A 23010-nucleotide genomic window follows, 5' to 3' on the forward strand; every position below is an offset into this window, starting at 1 on the left:
GATTCTGCCCTGATTTTTCATGAAATCAATTCTGTTCTCTTGGTGAGGCTTAATATCTAGGTTTTAAAGGAATAAGGTACTCCGTTGATGGAAGAGATTAACGCTTTCAAAAGTTAATACGAGGGTTTGGTTTTCCTGAAACAATAAAAACAACTTACAAACGGGTAAAGATACGACACTAGCGTGAGTTAATAAAAAAAGACCACTCTGATTTTCACGATCAAAACTGATGAAAGACGTAAAATCCGGATAAAAACAGGAATGGGAATAGTTCACCGCTCCAATTTTAGTGTTTTCTAGTACCGTGTAGATATACAGCATTCTATTAAGATCATTCTAGTGTTTTTAACCTCGTTTTTATCCAGCTTTGAGGGTTTTTATCGTGAAATTGGGATTAGTTTTTTATCAATCTACCTGTCCTTTTAGCGGCATTAGCACGCGTCACTACAAATTGAGGCTTGTTAGGTCCCATACGTTAAAACTGTTCAGGCATTTCCATGTAAAGCAGGGAATGTTTTGTCTGTCGCAGATTATTTATGTTACGTTGCGTTGAATGCACAAGACAAACATCCCTGCGCTAAAGAGTAATAGTCGCAACCACAGACCGAACGGGTCTGACAGATATGACACTAACTTCAAATGCAAACGATACAAGAAACTGTAAACTTTACATCGTTAACACACCCAAAATCTTTGGGCGCCATGTTTGCAAATGAAGAGAATGATAGAATCTCACACCCCTAAAGACCTGGGATCAGATTTCTCACACGAGTTAGGGATATTTTGTCTCACACGAGCCGCACAAAATGCATTAAATTCATACTGGAAACATTGAATGATTCACTGTATAGGCGACTATCCTACTAGTGGCCATCTGCAGTATTCTCCATCTGTCACTTACACGCGAACTCTGTGGCATGTTCCGCTGCCGAACTTCAACTTCTGAAAAAGACGAGATGTCCAACAGAAAAAAATTAGCCGTATGTTCCAAGTAGCCTATGTTCATCAGTTATTTGGAAATTTCGTCCGCTTTTTTGTGAGTCTGTCACCATTCTGGGGTCACAAACAACGAACAACGTTATTCAAAATCATGACAATGCTGTCGTCGGCCCCCGTACTCTGGCCTGCTTACTTTTTAGTTTCGGTCCGTGTGTTACTCATCGTGTCATTGGATAATATTTTGCGCGTGGAACTAAAGGTTATTTATAACCCTATCAGAGCTCTTGTATTATATACTGCAGAGTGTGGGACGGTTTCTGAGAGTGTGGGATCAGTTTTTCCCACACCGTCGATCCCACACTCCCAGTAGCAAGGAATGTGAGAAAAACAACTCTGAGAAGGATGGAGCAGGAATCAAAAGGAACGATTTTACTCGGGAGGATGATGACAACCGCGTCCTACGAGCCGAGACATCAGGAGAGATGCTGAATATATCGTCTCCGTCAGAGAGGTGATTGAACAATTCCCACTTCTCCTGTGTTTTTAATTCCAAAAGTTTATTTCAAAGTAACATATATGTATAGTTTTACTTCTATCCACTGGAAAGCAGGGGGGGGGGGGACCTCAAGTTTACTAAGACATGTTATTTCAACTTCTTAGTCTGAACAATCATTTCATTGTAGCAATACTTAACGTACTTAAGTGTAATCTGTTTTTTGTACTTGCTCTATTGTTTGATTGGATGTGATTATTGTCGATAAATGTAATTTGATTGGCAGAAAGGACATAAGGCCACATTTAACCTTGTATCTGCAAGGTATTGCAACTATATGTGATAATGCACAGTCAAAATATCGTACCAGTCATTCCTATCATGCAAAGATTATTCGCGTATATACAAAAGAGAAATTGACTTGAATTAAAAATTATAAAAATACTTGTCAGTTTAGCATTTCATTGGAATATAAGCTTGCTTGTTTGTAATAAATGCAAAGCCCATGGTGACCAAAACAAAAGAAAACAAAACAAAATAAATAAAAAAACAACAACAAAACTTGTCGATCTGTACCAGGTATGAAAGGTGTACGAATTTTAGTGTACTGTATGGGAAACTGCAAAGAAATATATGTTTAAATACATAACGCGTTCAGTAGTATTCGACAGTTCAGGAGATCGAACGAGATCCTCTTAGGATCAGTCAAAGCTTTACGTCGTAAATTGTAAATCTCGACTTCAATCGTTGCAGTTTATGTAGTCACATGTACTACGGTCAAAGGTCACCACTCAAAGTCCAGTCCACTGCCTTTCATTCTTTCCTCGTATATTTTCTCGTATTCCTTGTTCTGGGCAACCGTAAAAAAGTTCATCCAATCACCCACCACACCTGAAATACAAGAAAGTTATAGGTTTCCATAGACCAATAGACCCATGGCAAAATAGCAACACATTTCCTATATTATTCACGCAAATTTCGTTTTTTTATCATTATTGCTCGTACTGTTTCGCAGTGCACCTCGGGGACAGATATTCAGACTCTCAAACTTTTATAAATTTACTTTCGTTGTCTACCGCTTGAAGGGGTACATTTTAAACTCTTTGAGTTTAAGATGACTCCTAATGATGTCATTTAACTGTTAGCTTATCCTGAAGCTTTGTTGACTTAGTTTGTAACTCATAGAAAAAATGTAATTGTCACCACCGTAAGGTTTTTGTACTAAACCGAATAACGGTGAAGGTGGGTAGGGGTGGAGGAATTGCGTATGAAATCTTATTTTTTCCGGATTCCCCCTTAATCTCCTCAAAAAATTTCATGTCCCCTCCGTCTATTTTTTCAAGCCCCCCCCAATTATCATATAGCTGCATATTTATTAGGGATGCACGCAAAGTAAAAATAAACATGCATTGGGCAGTTCGCAGATGTTCGACACTACAGTTTGTAGAGCCACATTCCTAAGGCAAGTTCTTAAATTTATTCATTTTTAGACGCATCAGTGGGCTCTTTGGATTAATCAGAGTCGATTTGAGCTAATCCAATGGCACCTGTTGACGAGCATGCACAATGACGAGCATGAGAGGGTATGCAAATTGTGAATTCCTGGCTACATTTTGCCAAATTGTGCAAAGCTGATCACAGTGACTACCGAAAACATTTTTCAAAAGTACTAGACATACATGTATATGACTTAGATGCTGCTCAAACTTGACAATACTAAAAGGTTAAGATATGCCACGAAATAATGTTTTAATCTCTGAAATTTTTGGTGTAATAATGGCAAAAATGTCAGAAAAGAAATAATTCCATTGCATTTAGTCATACATTTTTAAATTAGAGTCTTTACTGTTCAAGTTTTAATTTGGTGTTATTTTACAATTAGAATGTGAGGAAATCAAGCATGGTGAGCCAATCTTTTTTCTTTAATATTTGATTATTCTCATATGCCAGAATTCAAAAATTCCTGATACTTTCAAATCTAACCTTTATGTTACTGGTCTTCAAAGTATGATCGAGATTGCAAACAAATATATTACAAATCATGGCTTGTGTTTCAATCCTAAAAAGACAAGCTGTGTTATTTTCGGTAAGTGTACACTTACACCGCATCCATATTGGTTACTGAGTGGTGTAAGACTGGATGAATGTGAAAGTGTGAAATATTTAGGTGTTACACTTTCATCGTTTAATCCTAATGATCACATCAGAAATAGAATAAATGCATGTAGGAAAGCTTTTTATGGACTTCAAGGCGCTGGATTCAGTAATGGCCATATTGACTGTAATGTACTCGCTTATGTATGGAATGCTGCCATAAGACCAGTTTTATTGTATGGTATTAACTGTGTACACATGTCTAAATCATCAATTAGTGAGGCCGAAAAAATCCAGTCAAAATTACTAAAAGCTGGGTTTGGCATTCATAAATATTGTAGAAGTACTTCTTTCCTGAAGGCAATTAATGTTATGAAAATTGATACGTCTCTTGAAATCAGTTCTCTTGATTTGATAAAATCTATCTTTAGTAATAACTCTCGATCACATTGTTTTTACCTGCATCTTTTGAATTATGCATTTATGCGGTAGATTGAAGGAGCACACTGATTTAGTATCAGGCGTTAATAGAATTTGTGTCAGAAATGGTTTTTTACTTTTGCGGTATATTTTTGACAAGCGATATTCTCAATCGATCCTTAAAAATACGAAGACATGTTCAAGGCCAGATGGGCTGACTGACAGCATTCGCCAGTTGTTACTTGCAAAAGATTTATACAATCGTCATCTTCTTAATATGTTATTAAGACCATTTTAAACTTGGGATTTTTTTTTGTCTTGTACAGAGTGTTTTCATTTAATACCAGATTTTTAAATTGTCATTGTATTAGTTTTTGTATTTCTCTTCTTTCGAAGGCTTTATAATAAAATAATAATAATAAATAATAATAATAATATATCTCCTGGTCTTCCATATCATGTGTTGCTCTCTGGTCTGACCCTATGTGTACAAGTTCATTTTACTGTCATGAGCGTCATTTGACACAAACTTTTCTTCAATTTCATCAGAGTTAGACTTATCTCTGTCACTACAGGTATGCAGTGACAGTGACACTGCAGTAGCAGAGCAGCTGTATTAACCTTGATATTGACAATGTTTTTGATCAGTTTATACAACTGCGTTTTTGTTCTACTCCCTACACCATGCATGGTAAACTGTCCAGTATTTAGCTTGCCAACACAGCCTGTGTATGTGTACCATGCATTTGTATCACTGACAATTAAATGACTTTCAGTCGGGACTCTAATTCAATTATCATCAAATACATATTTATATAAAACGCTTTATCAACAACCTGAATATTGTGTGTTTTAGCATGCTTTAGGGAGACAGGAAAGAACTATATTTGATATATTGCATACAAATATTGAAAAATATCAAGAGTTGCAGTATCTGCCCCGTTACTAGGCCCACACGTTTGGTTTTGTAACGAAAATCATTATACATGTTTAGATTTTAGATTTTATTTATTTATTATTATCATTAGAACAATTCTATGACATTAAAATGTTATTCGATTTTCATTGAATTACCTACGAAAAGTAAAAGGGAACCAAAAAAACTCAGGTCCCCTTTCTACAGGTAGAGCGAAACTTTCAAGTCCCTCCCTACTACCCACAAAATTTTCGAATCCCCCTCTGAATTCCTCCAGCCCCCTCACCGTTTTTGTGAACGCAGTCTTATCGTAAATCTAGAACATAGGTAAATACATGAACATTTTGTTTCATCAAAGACTATGGCCAGTGATAAGCGATTTTCAATCTTGACAATCTTGACAGGGTGTCATATTGACTACAGCACGGTTCCAAGGAGACTGGTAGACAAAGCTTACGCAAGTACATGTAATTTTTTTCAACTTTCTAAAGGGTTTAATGCAAATGACAGCATCTAGAACTCATCCATGAACATTTATCATTTCCTTGTACAACTTTTCCGTCCTGGCACTGTACTCTAACGTTTGCATACCCGACTTTAAGGTAAACCAAATATAAATTTATTGATTTGAAAAAGATATCCTGGGAGAGGGAAAGCGTGTGACGAAGTGAGGTACGTGACCACCTGTGATGCTTATAGCGAGGCAGTGCACGTGGTAATCAAACAGTACTCTGTATCTTAAGTCCTTTGTATCCGCCAACATAGTGTGCTATCAGCTTTCCCGAAGCCCTAAATCTAAAGTACTCTTTTTTCTTTTTCAAGAGAACGGGCAAGAGAGGGGGTTGCTTGTTCTATCATCAATCTATAATGCCCTGTCTTTTACCTTTCCTGACGAATTCATGCTTGACACTGTCACCGACCAGGAGGGAAAAATTGACAGCCTTGTTTTCCTTCATCTTCTTAAAAGAACAAAACTCAACAATGTTATCAATCGTATCCTCGGTCAAACTGACATCCAGAAAATCAGCAATCGACTTGACAGCACCCCTAGGATCCTGATGACAAATGTACAATATATAATGAATGAGACACAGTGACGAACCACGTGTTCCTTAATTCATTTAGCATTTTAATACTCGAATGTTTCGCTGTTTGACACAGATGAAGTTTAGGTTCCATTTGTATGACGTAAGTTGTTTCGTTCGTAGCCTGTTAAGGAGAGAAAACAGCTATATCTGCCGTTTCAGATGACAAAATAAAACATAAAATCAACCTTAAAGTAAATAATTCAATCAACTATATCGATTAACGATGGGATGAGTGTAGTGTCAAGGTAGATAAGATCTCGTGTAGAAGTTGGCAGGAGTACATTTGATATATTCTTTGTCTATTATTTATTCAATCCATCATCCAACAGACCAATGCCTAATAGTTCTTTTAGCGGTTCCATTATGCAGTGCGCGCCAGGGTATACAAAGCGTACGTTATACATAGAACTTTTTAGCCGTAGGATACACGCAGGGTACGTTACTCATAGAACTCTATGGCAGATTACACCCTGACCTATATTTTCGTCGCTGATGGGTAGATTATAAACGGGGCATTATTTGGTATTGCAAATTTGTGTCATTCTTCTATAACAATTTGCTGTACAAAACAAATCAGCATGTTTTCGCTGTTTTAAGCTTATATACGGTGTTTGATAAAGTCACTGCAATGCATTGTTGGATAACCGGGAAAAGGTCTATTACTGGTTAAGGTACCCATAACCCATTACTCAGTGGAGCAATAGGGAGTAAAGTGCCTGGATCAAGACCACAACACCGTGCTAGAGTCTTGAAATCACTTCGACAGTGAGTCTGCTACGCTGGACTAACCGAGTCTCGAACTCATAAGCACATAAGTATACACCTCCAAGTATTGGCGATAAATACGTGCCTCTAATTATTGGCGATAAGTACATTTTGATGACCTAACTAGTGATAATCAATAAAACGTTCAAAGGAAATGAACATTATTATAAATTTCAGATACAATAGATAATGATAAGAATTAAATTTCCAAGTTGATCAGCTATTTAGAGAAGTCTGGAATGCAGTAAAATTCAGGCACAACCACTCGCCGACGAGTTTTTGTTGGAGCCAGGCAGTTACAATAAGTACCTAAGGATGGCTAAAAGCGTTCTAATAGGTTGTTCCAACGTAAATCAATATGTTTCCTATAGTTGCGTGCATGCGAAATGACGACTGGACTCTATCGCAGTACCCACCTTTTTCATATCCTCATATTTTAGAAATAAGACGTTTTCGTCGTTCCTATGTTGCCACCATGTCAACACGTGATCAAACCAACTTCCATACCACACTGTTAAGTCAACAGAAAAGAAAAAGAACAGACAAAGTCATTTACATATAAAATTTGGCAGTTTTTATACAAACGTTAAAACTCAGTTCTTGTCATCGTACAGTATTCACGGTCGTCTTTGCTTAATTCACCTTTTACATCATTATGATTATTGACATGCCAAGGTATTAAAAGTCGTTTTTGTTACATACATACAGTACAGTTTCCTGCGTTTGTCATAGACCCGAAGAGAAGTCATACCTTTGTCATTTACATAGAGCTTGTAAAAGTCGTTCCAAGATCCTTTGTAGTCCATCGGAGCCGTACCCATACTAACATGGTGAAAAAACGACACGCCTGTATCCTTAGGATTTCGGGCGACATATACGACCTACTCGGGAAGTAAATCAGAAAACTTATATTCACCAACTTCATTTTCCGATCGGAAAATGGCCCAGTAATATAACTGAATCACAGTGTGGCGGGACTGTGACTGAAACGGGATATCACAGGGAAATAAAGAGCTTTGGTACATTGAATACAGATTTGTCAACTGCAAGAACTATATCCCTCTGAGCGCCAAGGTCGATTTTTGTCGCCTTTATAAAATCTGCCTCAGTCAATTTTTTCAGACTTTTGCCAAAATTTTGATGAAACACTGTAGCCAATGCCATGTTATGTCCGTTTGGTCTAAAATTATCAAAAAAAAAAAAAAAAAAAAAAAAAAAAAATACAGAATTGTTAAAAAGTTGCAGTGAAATTCTGGTTGGAGAAATTACAGCCCTCAAATTGGGTTAAGTAGAAACACATAGTAATAAAATAAGACAGAACAAGGAAATAGACCGTGACAACATGAAGTTCCCTTAATTTACAGATACGTACAAATTAAAACATTAAACATAATTATGCATATGTAGGCAGATGCCTATGAAGATAGAGTGATAGAATGATAAACTGAACAGCTCCAGCCATGCAAGCTCGAACACTAAAATATAAAAGGTCCTATATTTGACCTTGTATGCACATCATCTATCAGTACCTTTTTCGCCCGTCCACCGTCTCTCTCTGTGTCTGCCTACCTATACACCTACATAACTACCAATAAAATAGATTTACTTACTTACTTACTTACTTACTTACTTACTTACTTACTTACTTACTTACTTACCGATTAACACAAAACTGACTGTCTGGAACTTAGTGATTTTAAATGTTGGCGATATAGATAACGAATGATTTCTTTCCACTGAATACTTTCAAGGTAAGAGATGGTGGAACATACCTTACATTTCTTACTTATGGCTTGACTTGGGAAGGCGTCGTACGGCAGGTGAGACTTCAAAAGCCTTGGTTGTTGAATTTTCTCCATCTGCTTGAGTCCGTCTCCACTCTCAAAACCAATCTTTTGCAGTAAAAGTAGCATCTTAATGAATGATAGCTCCATGATGGCATTTGGCAATATAGGTTTGAGTAATACGAGAAGACGTACCGCTAAACACACCCTAAGTTAATCGGAGAGTAATTTCCATGTTATACATTTCCCGTGAATATTGCAGATTTAAACTAACAAGCATGTTGTCAATCTTTGCTGACAACATTGTCCCGAAGACTTTCTTACTTCCGCAACAATGTTAAGTTAGAACGCGCCTCTTGGACGAATATTCTGACTTTCAAATTTTTACAATTTTCTTTTGGCATATCACTTGTATGGGTGGCTCATTTCGAAGCTCTTGGAGTTAATACAAGTTTTCAACGGCATAGATTCGCAAAAATCGATAATTTTATTTTTCCTCACAGAGATAAGAAAAGGACTGTGACCATTTTTGAATTTCAAATATCGGTAAACATTGGGTAATCTGCTTCTACAGTACCAAATTTCGCATAGTGACCCCTGAAATTTAATCTTGATTTTTGAAGGACAATAGTTGAAATTTGCTCGACCAAAGTTTGAGCAATCGTTCATTTTTGAGGCGTATGCTACCTTAACAGTGCGATGACGACTCCGACAGTTCAGATTCGATAACTTGACTGTATTGTCAGAAATTCGCGGGTTACTAGAAGACATTGATCCTTCTATTCAGGTTGTTATGACAGTGATGTTTCCTCGAACGGCAGGTGTATTTAAGAGGAAGAGGCTGTATACACACACATACATATACATATGTAAATATATCGAAGTATATAGATATCACTTTGTACTTGCAGTAATTTGTGTTATTGTACACACACAGACACAAACACAGACACAAACACACAGAAACAGACAAACAGACACAGACAGACAGACAGACAGACAGACAGACACAAAAATATATATATATATATATACATATCGATTGGTGGCATTGCGTATTGGCTTTATGAATAACTATTGTGATTAATCATAATATTGATGTAAAATACCAGAGAGGGAATTTGAATTCAGCCTCTAACATTGGGTGTCTCTCTTGTTGATGGGCAGCAGTGTTAATCTCTGCGTTTCCTCCATTCATTACCAATGATACCATCTCTATCGTCCATGTGGTTCCTGAAAAGACAGACAGATATTGCTTCTATACCAGTTCATGAGAACACAGTTTTCTAATAATTGGGATGCATTGTGGAAGTATCGGCAACCCTTCTTTTCGTGATGTTGATGACGAAACTTTTACGAATTTACGAACTCATGGTTATGATGTCAGAGAAAAGTGTCGCTTTACAGCCCATTGCAATAAACACTGAAACACGGGAGCATTTTCATTTCACATCTGGTAAGATTATAGTTCCGACCCATAAGAATGGTGTGGAAGTCGTTTAGAAATTAATTGATCGAGGTTACTATAGGCCTGTGCATTATTTAGGCCTATTGGCAATATTGTGCCTTAAATAAGTTTCTCCAAGGTTCGGTAAGTGTAGGGAATAATCGAGACTGGCCGAAGCTGTCTCGCAAGCTTGTCTGTGACTGGTTCATTCCTTATGTTTCATGATTAGATCAGGTTTTAAATTACTAAAACAGATTCAGTCGAAGCACTGCATGACTAAGCTTCATAGAATCAAAGTCACCTGAATAGTTCGTTGACTTTTATACCTATGAATGGCTGTTTGAGGTCATGGCCGTGGTGAGGACCGCTTTATATCACGCTGAAATCGTTAAGCACCTCGGAATACCTGTCATAAGTAACCACTTATGCAAAAAATAGACGAATAGCAAACGATACATGGTTTATTGTTCTATCTAAAGATTAATTAACGTAGGATGAACAAGCAAGCAACAAGTGGGGCTCAGTGTAGTAATCAACTTACCCGACTTTGGGTAGCTAGCAACGAAGACATCGTCCTCTCGGCAGTTGACGATGTCCGGTCTCTCTATCATCTTTCTGTTAGTGTCCTTGGAGTAACACACCCCATCGTGTTCGAAAGCAGATGCAAGAAACCTGGCGTTCTCGTCCATTTTGTGACACGACTCACGGAAACTTATTATGGTCTTGGTTCTGGTATGGTGCTTCGACAACAATTTGGGGGCGCACCCATGAAACATCGATGACCTACATTACTGCCATTTCAATGGTGGTCACATGATGGATTTAAACCCCTGCTTCGAAGTCCCTTATCTGCTACTGGCTATCCCTTAAATGTCGTATGAATGCATATAAACATCGATTCCGCTCATGTACTTTTGGTTTAGCTCTAGTTTTTGCAGAGTCATCAAAGTCAAAATTCGATTTCTTGAGAAAACGAATGTGGATATATTGGAAATGGGTACACCTTCCAATAGTCAAGCAAATATACCGTTAAAGCGTTATTTCAATGAAACTTTATTAACGTTAAATGACTCAGCAAAAAACTAAATGAGCGAAACCCAAAACACATAAGTAGGTGTTATTGTAGCTCATTGTATCATTTCAAGGGCACGATTAATTTCATAAAGGATAAGAGGTCAGCATAGAACGCGCCTCGGGGACAGATGGCACAAGCCCACGAAGATAGTTCGGAAGAAAAATAGTGCAGACCTTGACGTTTTGATATCTGCATGGATGCTTGTTTAGTTTGGACTTTAACGTCAAGAATTTTTGTAAAGATATTTTTCTGCCTGAATCAAAATGCAGACTGTTGTGAATAACGGCTGAAGCATTTGGTGGTAATATGAGGAGTTCTAGGGCTAATAGAAATCATAACAATAAGCCTGAATTTTGTCAAAAACACCACTGAGGGCGCTATTTTCATCGCTATCTCAAAATTTCCGTGGACTTGCCCACACGAAAAATTAATCAGTTGTCAAGCTGACATTGACCTAACACCTGTTAAGAGGATTTGTGCCGCTGAATGTTTTAAAATAGGAAAGTCGAGCTCAACGCTACTGTGGTGGCCTATGGGGAATTAATTAGTGGTCTTGTGCCAGATAGTCGGACTCTCAAATTTGTACAATTCTTTTCTGATTTACCACTTGTCGAGGCTCATTTTAAAGCACTTTGGGAAAGAAAAACTCTCGCCTCTTAGCTTTTCGAAAATCCATCAATTTAATTTTACCCCCGCAAGGGTAACACAGGTATGGGGCCATTTTTAATTTCAAATATAGCAAAATGTCGATTATTACATATGTACCACAGTTTATTCGCATCGAAGCGCGCGCGTACTACCGGTATTTGCACTGCAGTGCAATACCAAAAACATTATGCCATTCCTTTATGTTAATGAGTATTTACCAATTTTGACCCGGAACTATTTTTGTTTGTAAACACAAAAAATGTCGTCTACAAGATTTCATTTCACTTTGGTTTGATGCTAGTTATAGTAAAATGCATGACATTACCGATTAAAATCTACGACAAAGAAAATTGTCTGTACTTATTATAGTGTGAGGATGATTTTTATTATCCGGAAGAGCAGTTTGTTTGTCAGCGAAGCAAAAACATTGACAACTGGCGACGTCCGTTTCTAGTTCCATGGATACACGGTGGCCGCCGTACCACGGCGGCCATCATACATCGAAACACACGTAACTGCGGACGCAGCGGAGCCAATTAAACAGTTAACATTTTCAGAGACGTTTTTGCCAGTAGTTTTCTCACCGGACATTCCCTGTTTACAAAAGAAAGTCACTTTTGCGTGCAGTTTACTCTGTGCTTGTGTGTCCTACACGCTATTGATAACAGAGACTGAGTGAGCGCTTGTGTGCCACGGTGAACACTGGAATTTGATCGTTCGACAAGTTACGTTTGCCGTATCCTACTCTTAAATTTCCCGTAAAAATCTTCGAACTGTTATTTGTATCGATCATTTAGAAGAATTTCAAGCTCAAAATGTGAAAAAATCAAAAGCGTTCCATGTTCAAAGTTCTCTTCTTGGCTATCTATCTGTGGCTACGTATGTATGTGTGAGCGATGGCAAGCAGAATTCGAGCCTGCAACGTTCCTCTTACATCATCCTCGATAAACAAGTAAACAATAGTTTAGCCAATCAAAATAGAGGGTGTGACGGCGCTGACCAATGAAAAGTGAAAGCTGGTTCGATGCCTCATTACAGTATGTCAATGTTATATAACTCCGCAGGGTCGCCCTGAAGCTTTGACAGACAAGTAGTGCGCACGACTAATCGTCGATTCTCTCGATAAATGATGCAAATAAAAGATAGAACATATGTAATAATAACAGAACCCCATGGCCTGTGAGTGCAAGCGCGCCGTACTAGCGGTATTTGCACTCGTGCTGCGGTGTATTCGGCGGCAGTCCTTTCACTCGCTTCGCTCGCTTGCACTCACCGGCCATGGGGTTCTGTCATAGTACTTTGTTTCGTTAGTTCCAAACTTTGCACCGTGACACCCGATTTTTATTGTTGATCTGGTAAGAGAATGGTTTTAAGTGTCATTCAGAAAGTTTGAGCAAATGTTTAAGCCTTTCACTTTTGAGGCGCATACTACCTTAATCAAAAAAGCCCATTTATGCCAATATCTACGGTGGCCCATATGTGACAGGTATAAACTTATTTAGACAAAACTTTAGTTTTGATAGACAAAACTTTAATTTGGGGGGACACATTTATGATTTCAACGGACATAATCTAATTTTTGCGGACAAAACTCTAATTTGGGCGGACACATTTCTGATTTCTACGGACACAATTCTAATTTGGGCAGACAAAACTTTGATTTGGACGGGACACAATTCTAATGTGGGCCACCAGATCTCTATTTTCTATGGACACAATTCTTTTTTTCAGTGGACAAAACTTTCATTTGGACGAACACATATTTAATTCTTATGGACACAAGTCTTATTTTGTACAGATACAACTCTAATTTTCTTGGACACAATTTTCAATTTCTTGATATACAACTTTAATTGCTCCGGGACAAGTCTCATTTCAACGTAGGCAACTCCTATTTCAACAGCCTGCCCTCTAGTGTTCAATGTGACAACAAGCAACTTGCAAAGACAAAACTTTAATTTTAGAGGACAAAACTTTCTTTTCCTCACGGCGGATATTAAAGTATCCCACAATACTGTTCGTCCGCTAATGGAGTTGTGCTGCTACATTGGCAATGGAGACTTGTAGCGACTCTATTGCGGAGTATTGCGAAGACGACTTGATCGAGTATTTCTTTTATAGAGGATATAGGTACGACGAAATTGTGTTGTTCCTGGCAAAATATTATGACATTCATATCAGTCCAAGAACTCTCATGAGGCGATTGGCACGGTTGAATTTACGGCGACGATCTGCTCATTACGATATCAATGTTGTGAGAGACTCTATTATTCAGATACTGGATGGCCCTGGCTGTGTAGGAGGGTATAGAACAGTGTGGCATTCCCTTCAGTTGCGTGGCATACGTGTGCCAAGAAGTGTTGTTCAAGAAATGTTGAGGGAATTGGACCCAGAAGGCAGCGAACTACGCAGAGCGCACCGTCTTAAACGGAGGGAGTATCTTTGCCCAGGGCCCAATTGTGTGTGGCACATAGATGGCTACGATAAGCTAAAGCCCTTTGGGCTCCCTATACATGGGTGTGTTGATGGATATAGCAGGAAGATTTTGTGGCTGTATGTAACCCGTTCTAATAACTTGCCAGACAATGTGGCCGCATACTATTTACATGCTGTGCGTGAATTTGGAGGGTGCCCCATTGAGTTGGATACTGATTTGGGTACTGAAAACGGGACAGTGGCAGCAATTCAGTGCTTCTTTCGAGATGACTCAGATGCTCACAGATATGTTGCCTCACAACGTAATCAAAGAATTGAGGCTTGGTGGTCATTTCTTCGCAGAAATCGTTCATCATGGTGGATCAACCTGTTCAAAGATTTGGAAGCACAGGGTATCTTTGACAGTAGTGATAGGCTGAATAAGGAATGTTTATGGTTTAGGTTTGCCGGCCTCCTTCAAAAAGATTTGGATCATGTGAAAGAACACTGGAACACACACTATATTAGACAGTCTCGAAATGAGACTGTCTGTGGTAGACCTGACTCATTGTACTTCATTCCAGAACACCATGGTGGCACAGACAATTTGATTCTGCCTGTTCCAGAGCAAGAAATAAACTATGCAGAAACACAAATCATTGAATCAGATGATACAAATGAATACCAGGATTACTTCAAGTATGTGGTTCAAAGTTGTCAACTGTCAGTACCAGAAAATTGGCGGGAAGCCAAAGCCCTGTACGAGAATTTACTTGTATGTGCAAATGATGGCATATAATGTGCATTAAGAAATGAATGCAGTGGAACAGTAATTTTTCGTTTTGTATTGTTAAAGCCCCATGAGCTGCAGCTCAATAAAATTTGTGAATCAAATGTCGCCAATATTCTTGTCACAGATATTTTTGTAATTAATAACATTGGCTGAAAGTATATCATAAAAATACTTATTTGTGACAAAACAGCAAGGACAATAAATAGATATCAGTGTATTTGAAATTTCTCACCATTTTCTAAAACATCAAGTATTGCAATGGAAGAAACAGTATGCAATGTCTCAGTGGTATTCATTTCCAAGTGTTCTGGTGAATGGGATCACACTTTCTTTACCAAGATTCATATACTAGGTGAATACTCCATTATCTTCTGCAGTATGCGTTAAAAGGAAATTTCAGTACAGTGAAGAATGTTGGTTCAGTGATTCAAAACTGTAATTTTAGAATCCTTCATTCATGTCTCATGCTATATATGGTGGTCAGGAAGTCATTGGGCTCAGAGAGGGAGTTTTGAGTACATGTTAAAGCATACAATACAAATATATTTCAGGCCCATTCACAAATTCATATAAATAGTATGTATTTAGTCACCAATACCTGCATCCATACAGCCAGAACGCTTTGTTTTGATAAGTAAACTTCAGATGCACCTAAATCTTCATCTCAAAGTCTGATTATTACGCTGATTTGGTGTAGGGGCCACTTAATTGTTACAAAATTTGCAATAGGGTATTTTGTAGAGAGTTCTGCAATGTGAAATATCCAATAACTCTCTTGGTGTTACTTCACATGTGGTTCTTCAATTCACATGCAACTTCATGCACATGCAAGCATGTATGGACAACGTATATGCTTAGTTTCTGAATAAAAAAAACATTTATTTCAAAAAACAAGTATCCAACAGTAGACCAATCAATAGTTTGTTTATCATTTTTTCACTATTCTTTGTACACACACATATTTGCCATAATGCAAGATCCATTGAGTGTAAAACTTGGACCTATGAGACATCTTACACACCTTGTTTGATTTCTAAGGTCTATGATCAGCAACTTTCTGTAGTGATTTCAGAATTACAATTTCAAACTATTAGAACTGGTCTCAAAATTATGTTATGAAAATAAACACTTTCTGATAACTACTAACCTCCACCCACAATGTACTGGGAGAAAGATATAGAGCTGGCCAAGAATAGTTGATTTATTTGGCTGAAGTTTGCTCCAGAGGTGTGAAATCCTTCTGGGCTCTACTTAACTGAATTTGAGAGTGCATTTGGCTCTACAATTTTATATTGAACAATGTCCTTGCTTGAGGAGACTAAACAAGTACGTCAATTATCTTACAGCGTCATTCCATTGCAAGTTTTACAATGAAATGAAGCTGTAAGATAATTTATGTACCTTTTCAACCATAAATGGATGTTGTATAACATACAGTAAAATGCTACATCTTTGACCTGTAGAATTTACATAACCTCTGGGACATTATTATCAGCCATTTTAAGGTCAAAAAGTCAACCAGAGTTGCAGCTGATGGACCTTTAATAGTATTGATTCAATAATGTAAATATAGTGAATAGTAAACAACTGTATGTCAACTTGGTATTTGTAGTACAGGTGAAGAGTATCAGTCATAAACATTGGGAATACAGGAAGAGAATATTTGAAACTTTTCACAAACTGTAAGTTATTATAAACACTGAATACAAGAAGAGAATATTTGAAACTTTTCACAAACTGTAAGTTATTATAAACACTGAATACAAGAAGAGTATATTTGAAACTTTCATCTCAAAGCACCAAAGCTATGCATAGAAATATTCTATAAATGTGTGAATGGTGCAGATACACATAAACCTCATTAACAATCAAGAAAAACTTTGTTGTAGCTTTAGATGGTATTACTTTAACTAATCAAAGTAAAGATCTAGCATCAAGTGCTTGCTAAATATATAAGATACAGGTCTCCATGGTTTTTTCAAGTGTTTTGTCCAACAAAAATCTCCAAAGTCACTGTTTCTAACAAGATCAAACTTAGCATGGTGACCTTCTAGTGCTAACCAAATGTGATTACAATTTATAAACGAATTGCTGGCAATGCGCTGTAATGCTGACATCTTAATTAACCATTAGTATACAGTAATCATTGTGAGCTAAAATGATTAAAGCCCCATTAGCTATATCCTTTCTGGCATGCTTACCCAAAAAAATACAATCTTTGAAGATATGTTTTGGATTCTTTGACTTTAAATCACTATTGATTCTGAAAATGTTACAAGTTTTAATAATTTGCAATAGATTTGGTTAGTCAAATCCAAACATCTACAGGTAACATCATGAATTTTTCAACAGTATTCAAGCTCAGCTGGAACTCTAGACCCTCTAGCTTACTTTTTGTCTAGAATGATGCCAATATGTCAAAGTAGCTCCCCTTCTCAAAACCAGTGTATACTATAGTATACATACACAGGTAGAACACTGATTGATATATGTTAGTGTTAACATAGAAGTTTGATTACCATGAAGTGTCTCTAACCATATAGTTCATAAATACTAAAACTTACAAGGTGCTAATCCTTCCATTACAAGGTATCATTCAGAATATGACTTGGCATAAGTAATAATTAACACAAACATGATAACAAGAAAACATTGAATATGCAATGTGCTTGGATGTATATTATTGAGATCCCTGATTATATAACTGTATCAAACCAGGCTACTGAATGAAACACAAACAATAAAAATGATGTAAGATAAAATTATAAGGGCTTCACAACACAATTCTGTCAAGGTAATCTAACACTGGCAAAAAGGGAGAAAACAACTGTTGTAAGAATACTGATTTGAAAATATACTGGCAGTCGGATGACAACTTTCATTAAATATATTAGAAATGCTATATTATATTGCATTGGCTTACATTATGTGGTTTGAAAGTTACATGCCACTATGGACACGGTGACTACTTAAAATATCAAGACTAGCATCTGATAATAGGATGGTAACAAAAAAGAGGATGGTATTTATGTACACAGGTGATGTGTTTACAGTGAGATCTGCTTGCATGTATTCAGAAAAATTCTCATGCATATCCAAAACCTTTAGCATTTGCAATTCCAAATGCAACATCATTTTTGAACTCATTGTATGTGTTATGTACAACTGGTAAGTGAAGTATACAGCTGCAAGTATTGGCCTTAGGAAACCTTGATGGTGCACCGGACTCATCATTTTGATGCAGAAATTGAATTTCTAATCTTAATCCAAAGATAAATTCACTGCAGCCAGTACTGAACATGAGAATTTGTGGAAGTGTTATGTTAGGAACTTCACCCTCTTCAACATCCTGAAGAAAATCTGCCCAATAGGACAACACATTACTTTCAACATTAAATTTGTTTGATCCAATTTCACTTCTTGTGTGTTGTACCTTGTTCTCAGCAGCAAACATATCTGCTGTGAGAGCAACAGATTGATGACAAAATGCTGGCTTGAAACTATTTGGATACTGCTGCATTGCAGCAAGTACTCCAAGTGTAGATAGACCATCTCTAAACTGATCAAGTGCAGGTCTGTTCCTGCCATATAAATACCATTTTACTGAAGACAGAATAACCCTTTCTTTGTCATCTTCACATCTGATTATTTTCCATGTGCCAGCTTAAATCAAGGAAATTCTCCAAGCTTCCAGTTATAACACTATCAGTTTCAGACAAAGTGGCATGCTTTAGTTTCATTAATTCCATTTTACTATAACTATTTTGTGGGAGGTCATCCAATGTAGGTTTTGCACCATCTGGCCCAAACACTACAGCATCAAAAAAATGCTCAGCAAAACAGTGTGGGAGGGGACCCCCATGAACTAAGGACATGGCAATCAGTTGACCAGCAAAGTAGTATTCATTCTCATCAATACACTTGGCAACACAAGAAATATACTTTGAATCTGCATCACCATCAAACAGCTGAGAATTTGTGATATGATTCAAACTAAGTGTCAACATTTCTCTCATTGGTCCACCTGCGTCAACTGCTCCCTCTGATGACCCCTCATTATCTGTAAATTTGACAGATATTTTGTTACAAGGATTAAACGACTTGCGTTTCAACCCCCTTTTTACACCTTCAAGGAGTTTATTCCTTGAAATGTTGAACTTTGATATCTTATCTTTGTTGATTTGAGTAGCTAAATTACTCAAAATTTCCTGAAATGGAATTTCTGCTGGCAATTCTGGTGAAACTACTTTAACATCATCTTCAGAATCAGAGCAATGATTATCAAGGTCATCTGTGAAAAGTGTGGCATATACACTATCAGACACTGTTTGAGTTACATCATCTCTTTTGAACTCTGTTTGTGAATCCATGCTGTTAGTATCACTTTGAACTGACCGGCTATTATGACAAACATCTGTATGACCCGTGTTTGAATCAGTAAGGTCTCCAAATTTGATTCTCCTCCTCTTATTTGGAGGGTTGTTATCTATGTCACTTGTTTTCAGACTACCAGTAGATCTATCAACTGACTTTATTTCATGATCATCAATCCCATTATCATCATCATAATCACACAATACTTCATCATCTCCATGATCAATAAAACTTTCAAACCCTTCCGCTTTATCAAAATCATCCTCTGGACAAAGATACAGGCATATTCTTTTATACTCCCTTCCCAGTGCTTCTTTGTATTTACAAAGGGTAAAAAATTCTTTTTTCTCTTCACCTGGTATGAATATGGCTCTTGAGCCATCCTCAAAGAGAAAAAATAATCCATACCATCATCAATAAATTTTTTACGGAACACTTTCCATTTGCTTAAACCACTCTCTAGGGTAGCAGAGTAATTTGCATTTCGATGCACTTTAATGGGCAGTCGTTTACCCCAATGTGGTTTCAATACCCCAGTTTTCTCATCAAAATACATAAGACCAATGTTAATGGTAACTTGCTCATCTTGTGACTTTGATTTCTTCTTGCTGGCTGTAAAAGGCAATTTCCGGAAGACAGAACTTTTTTCATCTTTGTAAGACTTGAATGATTTTACTTTGCCAAAGAAGCCCTTCTTGTGTTCCTCAACATCTGAAAATAATTGAGAATGTTACAGCAACATGAAATCAAAATTTAACAACATACAGGGTATATATCAAGTATTTAAAAATTTACATGCAAGAAAGTTACACGGGGTTCAGTGGACATATGTTATTTTAAGTAGTGACATGGGTGATTGACAAATTCTTAACAATCCATATTCTTGTTTATTTTCATGTGATTTCTCAGCAAAAATGTTCACAAGTCCTTTTTGAAGGAAATCTTAATGGATAGTGTGAGTATTTTATCTTGCTCTGTATTCTAAAACCACTAAGTATTTATAAAAGGTTAAAGTAATGAAATAATAATAAAATATGTTTACCAAAAAATAAATTGATTTTAGAATTACTTTTATCATAGTCACAATTTCCAACAAAAAATTGAGCTAAATCATTTTTCTCTGGCAAAATTACATACTGCAAGGGTGATTGTTGTACATATTTGAGGGAAAGTGCTGCTGCCTGGTATGAGGGCATGAGAATTAAGTGTGTCTGACACAAAGTACACATACCGGTAAATGCAATCACTATGTAGTACAAAGCTGATACATTTTCAAACAGGCATACTCCATGGTCATTTCAATAGATTTTAGGTGTCTCCTACAATAGCTGTTGCATTGTAGCTTTCAGAGGTGATTAAGCACCATAGTGTCGATCAACTTGAGCATAGTGGTGGAAGTAACAACTCACCATCCTCAAGACAACACAAACACACCGCCCTCAGCTTTGAGTGCCCCTGAAATCTCACAACACTGAACTTAGTCTCAGTTTCAGATTCAATTTCCAGTTCGAGGGACTGAGCATGACTTTGAATTTATAGTAGTTTTTACTACTTTTTTGAGTCATTTAAGCCCATTAGCTGTATCTTTTCTTCATTTTGCTTAAAAAGCTTTACCACCCAATCTTCAATGATATATCTTGGCTTCTCAACATTAAGTCACATTACCCCTGAAAATCTTACGAATTCAATCACTAGCAATGCAATGGGTCTATCAAATTTAATCATCTTTGCATACTCGTTGGTTGCAGCCATACTTGGCTGGGAAGCCAAAAATCATTTCTTTGTTAAATTGTTTCGCCAATCCTAAGGCCTTTGCCTATATCTGGAAAATTTAATGGCTACACATTGGAAAGGACTTTTGAATAAGCTACTATTGATTAAAATTATTGTGTTCAAATTATATGAAAAGATGCAGCTAATTGGGTTTCAACTAAGTTTAGCCTCTCTAACCCGAAACTGAATCCAAATCCGAAAGCGATACTAAGTTCAATATCATCAAACCTCTCCACCGTGCACCTCCAGCTCCCTATGGAAAAAAATAGAGCACTAACCTTTTGTTTTGCAGTCAGAATACACGACATACAGTTCAACATTATCCCATCCGCAGTGTGGTGGGTAGAGGACACGTCCTTCCATCCGTACTCAGGCTCGAAATTAGCGGTAGTCCCGCGTCCACAGACTACCAACTTTTCCCTGGGGCTACCAAAGTCCATGAAATGGTAGCCCACACGGACTACCAAAGCCTGGGACATGAAATTACTTTGTGGGCTCGACATGATATTGATCGCTCTGAGATGACCTACGCTCGGTCCGACAGTCAACCTAGCTTGACACAGAAAGGCCAGACTATGAGTTTGTTATGGAAATTAAAATGCGACAGTGCAGTCGAATTTGTTGCGACAAACTTTCAATAAAATATCATTATCTGAACTTATATGTACTTGGATGACAGGCTCGGGAAATGATGGCCAATGAAAATTCATTTTCATAGTTATTTAATCACAATGTATCAATCACAATTATTATACACAAAATTATTCAAACTGGAAAGAAAAAACTGCCGGGCCATCTACAAATTACGCTTTCCGAAGTGTACCAGATCATCCCATGGTGGAGAAATATAGCCAATTGCCACGAAAGTATTAGGAACATGACTGTACCAAGTTGTCATCCTGAAATTTTTAGCCATGTTATGTTTACACGTGCTGAGTGAAAAGTTGTCAAGGCGAACATCAAAATTTGTATGTAAGTTCTATGTATGTGTGAATAGGTCGTCAAACTTTGAGGCGTCACCGTTGTCCACTACACATGCTACCGTTCTCCTAAGGCTATAATCTGCAGGCATTGATGTCAAACGGCTAGAAAATTCACTTCCTGGATAGAATCATGCAAAATAAATCTCTCATTGTCTAGATTATATGTAAAATATCATATAATTTACAAAAAAAACCTCTTCATTCATGCATGGGCTACCAGACCTTGTCACTGGGCTACCAACTTCAGAAAATGGTAGCCCAATGGGACTACCAGGGAAAAAAAGTTAATTTCGAGCCCTGGTACTCCTCTGAAACGTTCTGATTCGCTACGGTTAGGGCCAGGACGAAATGTCTTTGGTTTGTACCTCAAACCACATGCACCGGGAAACTGGCCTTCCAGTGTGCTTAATAAAACTGTTAAATTTTCCTCTGTGGGAAGTTCGATGGATTCGCCTGTCTTGATATTGTCTGTAACGCAAACAAACCTGGAGCTGGACATGGCGATACTTTTTTCGTCTGCAACACAAGCACTAGCACTATACACACGTTGGCGCGGCGATCTACTGCGATGCAGACGAACAGTATTGTGGGATACTTCAATATCCGCCGTGAGGAAAAGAAAGTTTTGTCCTCGAAAGTTAATGTTTTGTCTTCGTAAGTTGCTTGTTGTCACAATGAACACTAGAGGGCAGGCTATTGAAATAGGAGTTGCCTACGTTGAAATGAGACTTGTCCCGGAGCAATTAAAGTTGTATATCAAGAAATTGAAAATTGTGTCCAAGAAAATTAGAGTTGTGTCTGTACAAAATAAGACTTGTGTCCATAAGAATTAAATATGTGTTCGTCCAAATGAAAGTTTTGTCCACTGAAAAAAGAATTGTGTCCATAGAAAATAGAGATCTGGTGGCCCACATTAGAATTGTGTCCGTCCAAATTAAAGTTTTGTCTGCCCAAATTAGAATTGTGTCCGTAGAAATCAGAAATGTGTCCGCCCAAATTAGAG

The 23010-nt window shown here is 37.4% G+C and overlaps 2 protein-coding genes across 2 annotated transcripts in view; both read right to left on the bottom strand.

Annotated features, from left to right (window-relative positions):
- Positions 1-2068: 2068 nt before the first annotated feature.
- The window catches only part of LOC139136908 (sulfotransferase 1B1-like), a 139600-nt gene continuing 118658 nt past the window's right edge, over positions 2069-23010 (bottom strand). Inside the window, exon 7 of the mRNA XM_070704756.1 lies at positions 2069-2323. Coding sequence (XP_070560857.1) covers positions 2217-2323 — 107 coding nt within the window. The 3' untranslated portion in view covers positions 2069-2216. The remainder of the gene's footprint in view (positions 2324-23010) is intronic.
- LOC139137747 (sulfotransferase 1C4-like) lies at positions 5720-10690 on the bottom strand. The gene is made up of 6 exons (XM_070706012.1): positions 10488-10690; positions 9609-9732; positions 8488-8707; positions 7467-7596; positions 7132-7226; positions 5720-5917 (listed from the first exon to the last, which is right to left on the bottom strand). Exons 1-6 carry the CDS (start codon positions 10633-10635, stop codon positions 5720-5722), a joined length of 915 nt encoding a protein of 304 aa, XP_070562113.1. The 5' UTR covers positions 10636-10690.

Source organism: Ptychodera flava, chromosome 7 (assembly GCF_041260155.1).
Source record: "Ptychodera flava strain L36383 chromosome 7, AS_Pfla_20210202, whole genome shotgun sequence".
NCBI lineage: Eukaryota > Metazoa > Hemichordata > Enteropneusta > Ptychoderidae > Ptychodera > Ptychodera flava.

What these genes read in the sequence shown, in the direction of transcription:
- LOC139137747 (XM_070706012.1), bottom strand. Translation starts at nt 10,635, where the DNA reads ATGGACGAGAACGCCAGGTTTCTTGCATCTGCTTTCGAACACGATGGG. An exon ending in TGCTAGCTACCCAAAGTCGG is followed by an intron (nt 9,733 to 10,487) that starts GTAAGTTGATTA and finishes CTGTCTTTTCAG; the next exon opens with GAACCACATGGACGATAGAG. An exon ending in CCATAAGTAAGAAATGTAAG is followed by an intron (nt 7,597 to 8,487) that starts GTATGTTCCACC and finishes CTTCCCGAGTAG; the next exon opens with GTCGTATATGTCGCCCGAAA.